The sequence below is a fragment of the Triticum aestivum genome, chromosome 7B, assembly GCF_018294505.1.
Source record: "Triticum aestivum cultivar Chinese Spring chromosome 7B, IWGSC CS RefSeq v2.1, whole genome shotgun sequence".
Classification (NCBI taxonomy): Eukaryota; Viridiplantae; Streptophyta; class Magnoliopsida; order Poales; family Poaceae; genus Triticum; species Triticum aestivum.
In genome coordinates, this window is record NC_057813.1 from 556,785,945 (window position 1) to 556,794,477 (window position 8,533).

General features: G+C 46.8%; 2 protein-coding genes across 10 annotated transcripts in view; both read right to left on the bottom strand.

The window, feature by feature from the left end:
- Positions 1-2,812, bottom strand: part of LOC123163015 (F-box/FBD/LRR-repeat protein At5g22660) — an 8,851-nt gene extending 6,039 nt beyond the window's left edge. For 4 of the 8 annotated variants that reach the window (XM_044580771.1, XM_044580770.1, XM_044580765.1 and 1 more), the window contains exons 1-4: positions 2,072-2,812; positions 756-868; positions 581-656; positions 289-461 (exon numbers count right to left, since the gene is read on the bottom strand). In XM_044580771.1, coding sequence (XP_044436706.1) covers positions 289-461; positions 581-616 — 209 coding nt within the window. In that variant the 5' untranslated portion in view covers positions 617-656; positions 756-868; positions 2,072-2,812. Of the gene's footprint in view, positions 1-288; positions 462-580; positions 664-755; positions 1,192-2,071 lie in introns of all 8 variants that reach the window. The other 4 variants (XM_044580767.1, XM_044580766.1, XM_044580769.1 and 1 more) reach the window with 4 other exon arrangements.
- Positions 2,813-4,681: 1,869 nt separating this feature from the next.
- LOC123157408 (F-box protein SKIP31) lies at positions 4,682-8,298 on the bottom strand. Of its 2 annotated transcripts, none has more exons than XM_044575684.1 (8): positions 7,992-8,298; positions 7,595-7,917; positions 7,430-7,514; positions 6,919-7,029; positions 6,190-6,364; positions 5,993-6,117; positions 5,715-5,775; positions 4,682-5,131 (listed from the first exon to the last, which is right to left on the bottom strand). In XM_044575684.1, the coding sequence occupies exons 1-8, from the start codon at positions 8,190-8,192 to the stop codon at positions 5,061-5,063; spliced, it is 1,152 nt and encodes a 383-aa protein (XP_044431619.1). In that variant the 5' UTR covers positions 8,193-8,298; the 3' UTR covers positions 4,682-5,060. The 2 variants fall into 2 exon arrangements, with proteins under 2 accessions (XP_044431619.1, XP_044431620.1); XM_044575685.1 differs by having other exon boundaries at positions 7,595-7,914; positions 7,992-8,292.
- Between the last annotated feature and the right edge of the window lie 235 nt (positions 8,299-8,533).

Here is an 8,533-nt window from a genome sequence, read left to right on the forward strand (position 1 = left end):
CACGAGCGTGCGGTCGCGTGGCCTACAGAAAGGAGGTTGTACGCCCGCTTGTTAGCAGTAACAGGGGCTGGTATGCCTGGCTTGGCAGCAGCATACTGCAACAGCAATTGTGGTCCCGCATGTGGAAGATCTAGCACCCGATGGTGGCTCAGCCACGGTTGGTGGTCGTCAACGAGCTGTATTCAGCACCTCCCTCCTCACGGCGCTTCATGTCACAATGTACCGGGAGCAAGCGGGCTTGGCACCCTGCCTCTAGTACAGAAAGGAAATCATTGTACAGAAAATTACCATGTGAATGCAAACGTTTCTTCTCGTGACAGAAGCCTGATGCAACTCCGTTCTTCATCAGTCACAGTATTCAATAACATCTCATTCTCGATGAATGGCTCAAACTCCTTGCAGTGTTTCTGCAACTTGCACACGGCAAGGATTATTAGAAAGCGCCATAGCCCATGGGCAACCTGCACCATCAACAATTCGCAACACGCCTAATTAGTCAAACATATGCCCGATGAAATCCTAACTGGGATTTACAATTCGCGGGTAACTTGCTACACAAAAAAGGCGTTTCACTGCATACCATGATGTACTGCACGACCATCTCCCAGTACTTCATTTGTCATTCCTTGCCGCCCTCCAGCTGGACATCCATTGCCCTGCTGACTACAATGATTAGTCATATATGACCTAAAAGATAGCATAGATAGCCACAAAATCCCCCTATTTTGTCAAGATGATGAGTATTTGAACAAAACCTGAGGAAGCAGTTGCCATCCACAGTGACCTCAACTATCTTAAACCCAATGGAGTCCAACTGCGCCGTGAACTCTGACATGTCGGCCTTCTCATTCTTGCCGGACTTCTTCACCTGCAGATAAGAAAAAAAGGCAGTCTGAATTCTCCGATCCTAGGAAATCAAGGCGGTAACTCCCTGATCTAGACTCACATTCCAATTGTATACTACTAAGTCACAAAAATAAACAATAGTCCCACAATTTACAGTCCATGAGTTAGAAACAATCATGCTGCTGGAACTAACTGACAGGATCCGAAACACTTCTCACACAACTAACAGTAACCAAAAGGATTTTGATGTGGGGAAGACATAACTCCTGTCGGCATGGGGTTCCTGGGTTCCCTCTTTCTACACTGCGGCTGTAGAAGAGAAGCAGTTCCTGTCAACCACAGCATCTGAAAAGCATATATAGTTACACTCTAATGCAACGTTTCATAACAGTCTAACCAGTTCATTTAAAGATTACAAACTTAGGTTTCTTGAGGTTTTGGTTACTCACAAAATGTGAACTGGTTAAATTATTTTCACAATAAACATAACATCTATGGTTCAGTAACAAAAAATACTATAGACTTCAACAACAACAACAACAAAGCCTTTAGTCCCAAACAAGTTGGGGTAGGCTTCTTTTAGGTTTCATCTCCATAAGAGTGGCTCAGTTTTTACGTTGGCTCGCCAAGCCTATCACAACCCTCCTCCTTTACCCGGGCTTGGGACCACCTATGTTGAGGCAACATTGAAAAATACTATAGACTTCACCCAAGAAAAAAATATTTCAATTTGCCATAGAAAGCGGTAAAGCGCACCTTCGGTTCTTTTTGCAAGGCCATGTTTGCATACAATTTCTCAAGCTTCTCAACCCTACTCTTTGTCTAATATATGTTTTGGCTAAATATCATCTCACTGATGGACTATCTTTGAATGCATCATAAGGATCGTAAGTCAAGACAGAGAAAAAAGTATTTAGTCTAGAAAATAAAGTTCAGCTGTAGAGGAAAAACAGAGATAAACTTCTACTAATTGTACTTTGAAAGGATGAGTTCGACAATGGATAAATCAGAGTAATCCAGAGTGAACTATCCACTACCATAAATTGTTTAGTACATCGCACTAATGGCCTGTTACTTAGGCTTGACAAATGAGAACCCCCACTAACTCATCAAACTCCCACATCACTTGCAGTACCATGTTGTTTCATCCAAAAAATCCAAGAACACAAGTGTTGGAAGTACCATAAAGATCAGAACGGATAAAATCGGAAATGGGATCCTTTACCCTAGAGGGAGGTTGTCGACGTAGCTGACGAGCATCTTGAGCTTGAAGTGGATGTCTCTGTGCAGGCCATGATCCAGCTCAAGGAGCGCGTCAGAGATGCTCCATTGGCATGCCGAGCATCCCCTCTACCTCCTCAATCATCGCGGACACCTTCGTCAGAAGCAATGGCACCACACTTGTCAAGAAGAGAGGTGCCAACCTTGGCGTCTTCCTCCAGCCCATGCCCTTGCATCAACGCCTATTTCAGGAAGCAAACGGCAAGAGTAGTGGATAATCCCGACTCTGTCATGCCGCACCTCGTGCACCTCATGCCATCCTCGAGGAGCTTGGGCGCGCGCGGCACTTGAGGAGGACGGGGAAGGTGAAGCAGTCAGGCGCCCGACGGCGGCCAGAGCGCTGTCCGGGAGGCCCGAGTCAGTGAAGCCCGGGATCACGGCGTTGTGGAGGAACGCGTCCCGGCTCCCGGCGGCCGAGAGAGCCTCCAGCGCGGCGTCCAGGCGGCGGCATGGGATAGGACCAGTGTCCTGCGACGGCCGGTCGTTGTAGCTGAGCTCCCGCGGAGGGAGAGGACGACGGGGTCGAGCTCCCGTGGAGAGATAGGGAGGCGGGGATGGGTGCGACCGGCGGAGAGGCGGGAGCTCGCCGTCGACCAGGAGGACGGCGGCGGCGCTCAACCCTAGTTTGCGCGAGACAAAAGAGCTTGGTCGGGAGAGGGAGCGAGAGATGGGGGGAGCACGGGCGACGACGGGGCCAACCCAATGGAGTATAGCTGGCCAAACGGGCCGGCCCGGCCTGGCACGGCACGGCCCATCCTAATCGTGCCTGACACGGCCCGGCCCGTCTAGGCACGATTATTATACGGGCCATGCCGTGCCGGCCCGCGTGCTGCAGCCTGCAGCCCAGGCCCAGCCCGTATGCTAATCGGGCTGGCCCACCAGCACGCTAGGCCCACTAATCTACCTCCTATTTTATGCAATTTTTTTAGCCTATTTTTTACCTGTTGGCCCATATTAGGATACATAAAAAAAGTTAATCGGGTCGTGCCACGCTGGCCCGCGTGCTCGCCCTTCAGGCCCAGGCACGGCCCATGGCGTGCCGTGTGCCGGGCCTGGCCAGTTTAGCACGTGTCGTGTCGTGCCAGCCCGTGCCGTGCCGGCCTAGCTATCCTGGCCCGTTTGGCCAGCTATACAATGGATTGCGGGTTGATATGCCACCTTTTTTAGGGGCAAAAACGCAAAACGGCACGACGGACGAACGACGGAAAAGTTGGACCAGCGAAACGCAAAACACGCAATATCTTTTTTTTTTTGCTGTGCTACGCGTCCGCCGACTGATCTTTCTAAAAGTTCAGCCGGGCCGTGAGCCGTCAAATCTAGCGCATCGAGCGGATGAGCGGTGTCTCCATCATTGCAACACAAGTCTTGTTGCAAAATTTGTTTTTGTAACATTAGTCCAGTTGCAGAAAAGTTTTGCAACAGAGATGTTGCTCAATTTTTTTTTCACAACATAGATCTTGTTGTAGAATATTTTTTGTAACAGAGGCCTTGTTGCGGAACTTTTTTTACAAAATTATCGCAACATAGCTCTTGTTGCAGAAATATTTTGCAACATAGCTCTTTTGTTGCAGAAAAGCACCCGAGAAGAGAGCGCCGTGAGAGCTCGTTTGTTGAGAGAGAGAGAAAGGGGGAAGGAGAGAGGTGGGAAAGAGAAAGGGGCTGGCGGCATAGCGCCGTGAGAGCTCGTTTGTTGAGAGAGAGAGAAAGGAGTAAGGAAAGAGGTGGGAAAGAGAAAGGGGCTGGCGGCAGAGCGCCATGAGAGCTCGTTTGTTGAGAGAGAGAGAAAGGGGTAAGGAGAGAGGTGGGAAAGAGAAAGGGGCTGGCGGCAGAGCGCCATGGGAGCTGAGAGAGTTAAGGAGAGAGGAGGAAAGGAGAAAGGTGCTGGCGGCTGCGTCCTTCGATGGTGCTAGATAGGAGTTGGGAGGGACAGAGTGAAGGACGAAAGGTTGGTGGGGCTTGCTAAGATTTCCTGGAAATGAAGGCATGATGGGATAAGGTTCAGCAACAAGAATGCGTGGCTTACAGGGACACGCGTCAAGCAGCGTTGGTGGGGCTTGCTGAGATTTCCTGAAAATGAAGGCATGATGGGATAAGGTTCAGCAACAAGAATGCGTGGCTTATAGGGACACGCGTCAAGCAGCCCAAGCGGTTGATGCACAGGATGTAATCAGCCGGATGAGGGGAAGCTTTTCCCAATAAAAAAATTGGATAGAGAATGCATTCAAAAGCCTAACCTAAGCCTGCTGGTTTTCTTTCGGCCTACCATCTACTCGTGTGGCATAGAGGATGAGGGGAAGCTTTTCCCAATAAAAAAAATTGGATAGAGAATGCATTCAAAAGCCTAACCTAAGCCTGCTGGTTTTCTTTCGGCCCACCATCTACTCGTGTGCCTCTATGCCACACGATCGTTACCAAAAAAAAACACTTTGGATGGAGCTTAGCTAACTCCATCCAGCTGCAGCGATCAACAAACCTACCAGCACACCATCCAATCCATTGTTACGCCAGTACGGTGGTACACACCAAACGTAGAACAGAAAGATAAACCAGAAGGTGAAAAACTTGCTGATTTGTATGCTAAAAAAAACAGCAACCTGATACATGCCTCGACCACTTCAGTGAATAGGTTACAGTGCCACAAATAGGCACTGTTGTGGGGATTACAAGTGGTCAAGCATTTATTTTATTACTAGGATACATCGCTCATAATTTAGGAAACTATACAACAGCATATTAGCTCCCTCGACTGATCAAAAAGCATACCAGCATTTCTGCTGATTTTGCATTCATAGGCACATCCCCGGAGGTCGAGATCAAGTAAAGCGTATAGTATAGAGCTTCCTGCAGCTTATTTCCCTTGCCAACCAAAAACTTGCTCTCGTGTAGCAAGCACGAGGAGTGAAGGTCTCAAGGATCAAATCCCCGGGAGAATATCAGCAGAACCGCAAAGCGTGCTCAAGTTCCTTCTCGTCGGCACAGCTGTAACCCAACTGATAAGCTCGTGCTGTTCACAGAAGCAAAACATGGATCAGTAACTCAATGCACTATAATGAATCAACAAACTTATCAAATTTCCATTTACAATAGAGGACTATCTACCACACTACCAGAGTACCAGTATTAGTAGGTTATACAGCAATAGTACTCCCTCTGTAAAGAAATACAAACGTCTTATATTTCTTTACAGAGGGAGTAACATATAGGATAAAGGAATTGCAACTCTTTCACTTCCATAATGCTCTTCTTTGGCCGTGGCCGGCCCACTTGGGTAAGCACATTTTAGATAACCAAATATCACCTAGCAACTACGCCACCTTCTCCCCCTAAAAAAAAACTACGCCACCTTCTGCAACATGATCAAACACTCCATAGCAGCAGAACGGGCATTTATATTTCTAACAAGTAACTAGTCCGATTTATAAATCGACAGCTTGATGTGTGACATCCCTGTAACATGAAAAATGTCCAAATCTACTTCGTTCATAATCTGACATAGCAACTCCATAATATTAAAATTTGCTCTAAGAATAAAACGCAACATGCATGATGGAAGAATATTTCTCAGTAAATAAAACTCGAATTAGTACCAAATCGTCCAGATCCCATGAATGGCTCTGCTTCATCAGTCACGCCACCTTGCTGCTGATCCTAAAATTGCCAAAAAGTAAAGCTTAGTGATAAGTACGGGATCAGACAAAGAAATTCAAATAGAAATGATGAACTGTTGGCATCATCAATTAAGGATTATAAAGACGAATTCGCTCAGGTAAGATCATTCAAACCCGTATCAGGTACATTCTTACAATATATGGCCATTGCAAAGTTTTTATGGATAAAAGAGGATATGCCATGCATTGGGACTTACAGCATCACAAGTGTCCCACTCGTCATCAGGACATAAAAATCTCTCAAAACAGTGCCCAGATATCGTACAGACAAGTAACCCGCTAGCTTGGTCCAAGACAAATTCACGACAGGCATCATCGCAGACTGAAAACAGCAGAAAACAACGTTGTCAGGCATGAACAATTATATGTGACGAGTGAGGAAATATAAATATACCATGTACACGACCAGTCTTCTCACAGATATAAGCATCACCAATCTGCTTATAGTAGCAAGTACTTCCGGAACAAGAATGCCCCTTGACTGCATCATCGGTAAGGCCTCTGCGGCTTTTCCAACTAGACACCTGATCAGCTACTGTCTTATCAAGAACAATCTTGTCGTCGTTAACCTTTAAAATTCAGACAAAAAGGTTTAAGTTTAGGCCAACAAAAGATAATTCTTTGGAATGTGAGACTGCAAGATAGATTGATGAAGAGTAAATTTCGCAAAACTAGAGATTCATACTACTATGATGGAACTACATATTTAAGGAATTTTTTCACATACTACAGATTTACGGGGCATTTTGTCACAGAACTACAGGTTTCCTGTCGCCCTAACTTTCACGGCTTCTTGTGAAGAACAGGTTTTTGGGGCCTAACTTCCCTTCTTGTACCCACATCAAAATGGTTGTGCCAAGTTGCCAACCCACTCAAGAAAATGAGAACTTCAGCAAGTAGATTGAGAAAACCATTTTGAGGAGGTTTGCTTATGGGCCTGGGAAATCAGGGATGTTCAGAAGAATTTCAGTCCACCATAAAATCTGTACTTTTGTGATAAAAACAGCCACTAAATATGTAGCATAGTGAAATCGTTCCTCTCCAAAGTTTGTACACTGAACATGTAGTTTTGTGAAATTTACACATAAAAAAGAGATAATAAAGCCAATAAATCAGTGATTACTTCTGAGGGAAGGGGTGCCTGACTCCTTTTTGCAGCCTGCATCTGGATATAGTACTCTTTGAATTCTGTAGGGGTATATCTCACGAATTCAACCATATCTTCTCTGTCTTGCTGGGGTTAAGAACAACAATAACATCATTAGAAAATGCATATGTTGCAACGTGAAAATGAAATATTTAGCTCTTATCAAAACAGAACAGTAGTTCTGTACACTCAACTGCTTGTGTACATGCACTTATTCTGGAAAAAAGAAACTAGTTCAAATTATATCAACTGTTCACTTTAAGCTAAATGGATATGGCTTATGAACTTGGAAGATTTAAAAAAAAACATATACCTATCTTTATTTACGATTCAACCAGCGTCACATCACTTAATAAGAGAGGGATGAGCTCGCTAGGAGGCTCAACAAAAAAACTATTACAAGACTAATTGTGCGATTTGATCGTCAATGCCCACGGCTTCAACGAGATCAAACTAGAAGTATTGATGGAAAAACAGGTGGGACTACCTGAATGTAGAGGCTCTTCCAAGCACACTCCCTGAGTTTCGCGTTAGAGGTAGCATTAGAGGACAGGCCCCACCTCATACAATACCTTACAAAAACAGAAAGGGATGAAAAAACGTTAGCCAAATTCACAAATTGGAACAGAAGGGCAATATTTAGCTAGCTTACAAGCGGCGCCAAAGGGTCTCGTCAGATGCGGCGGCGTTCATGAAGCGACACACAAGGGCACACGAGATGAGGTCCTCCGAGGAGAGGAACTTGAAGATCTGCAGGAACAGCTCCGGGGGGACGTTGGTGAACATGCCCGTGTCAATCTGAGGCGGCCCCTCTGCCAAAACCTTTCCTTTTCCCTTCTCCTTCCTCGCCCTCTTCTGATGCTCGTCCTCGCTGCCGCTGCCATCTCCGTCCGACAGCGAATCTTGCTTCCTCTTACCGTTCTTCGCCTCATAGTTCACCCCCGTCTCCTTCTCCTCCTCGCCCTCCTCCAGCTGCTGCAATCGAATCCCCAATCACGACAATATTCGATGAGGAAATTAGGAGGGAAAGAGAGATCGAGCGCACTTACGTCGAGAGGATCTTCCTCGCTGGATCCGGAGAGGATCTCGAATTCGAGGAAGCTGGCGAGGCCGTCGACGTCGACGTCCTCTTCTTCCTCGCCGCCGCCGGCGGCGGCTTCGAGCTCACCTTCCTCTTCCAGATCCGGCTGCCCTTCATCGGGGTCGGGTTCCGCGGCCGCCGCGGCGCCCAGGTCCTTCCCGTCGGCCATGCTCGTCCTCCTCTTCGCCGTCCACCTCGCCACCGACGGATCGCCGCTCCTCCCTTACCCTGGAGATATTGGTGCGGTTGGACGATGCGTCACGTGAGCCACCAGAACACGGCTTGATGGGCTGAATCATACAAGGGCCCAGTTCCTACACCTGCTTGCCGCAAGGGGATGTGGTGGGCTCGCATTAATGGTTGATTGGGCTCGACGCTATTGTGATTGGGGCCGATGGTCACTCCGGATTTATTTATTTTTGCCTAAAAAACTGTTTGTTTTTTTGGCAACAAGAGTGACGTTGGTGCTAAGTTTTTTTTTTTGCATAATGGTGGTAAGTTTTTGTTATT

Excerpts from the sequence above, each read along its gene's own strand:
- LOC123157408 (XM_044575684.1), bottom strand. The coding sequence starts at position 8,192 with ATGGCCGACGGGAAGGACCTGGGCGCCGCGGCGGCCGCGGAACCCGAC. Across the intron at positions 7,918-7,991 it reads GCGAGGAAGATCCTCTCGAC|CAGCTGGAGGAGGGCGAGGA; the intron begins GTAAGTGCGCTC and ends ATTCGATTGCAG. Across the intron at positions 6,365-6,918 it reads AGGCACCCCTTCCCTCAGAA|GTTAACGACGACAAGATTGT; the intron begins GTAATCACTGAT and ends TGAATTTTAAAG.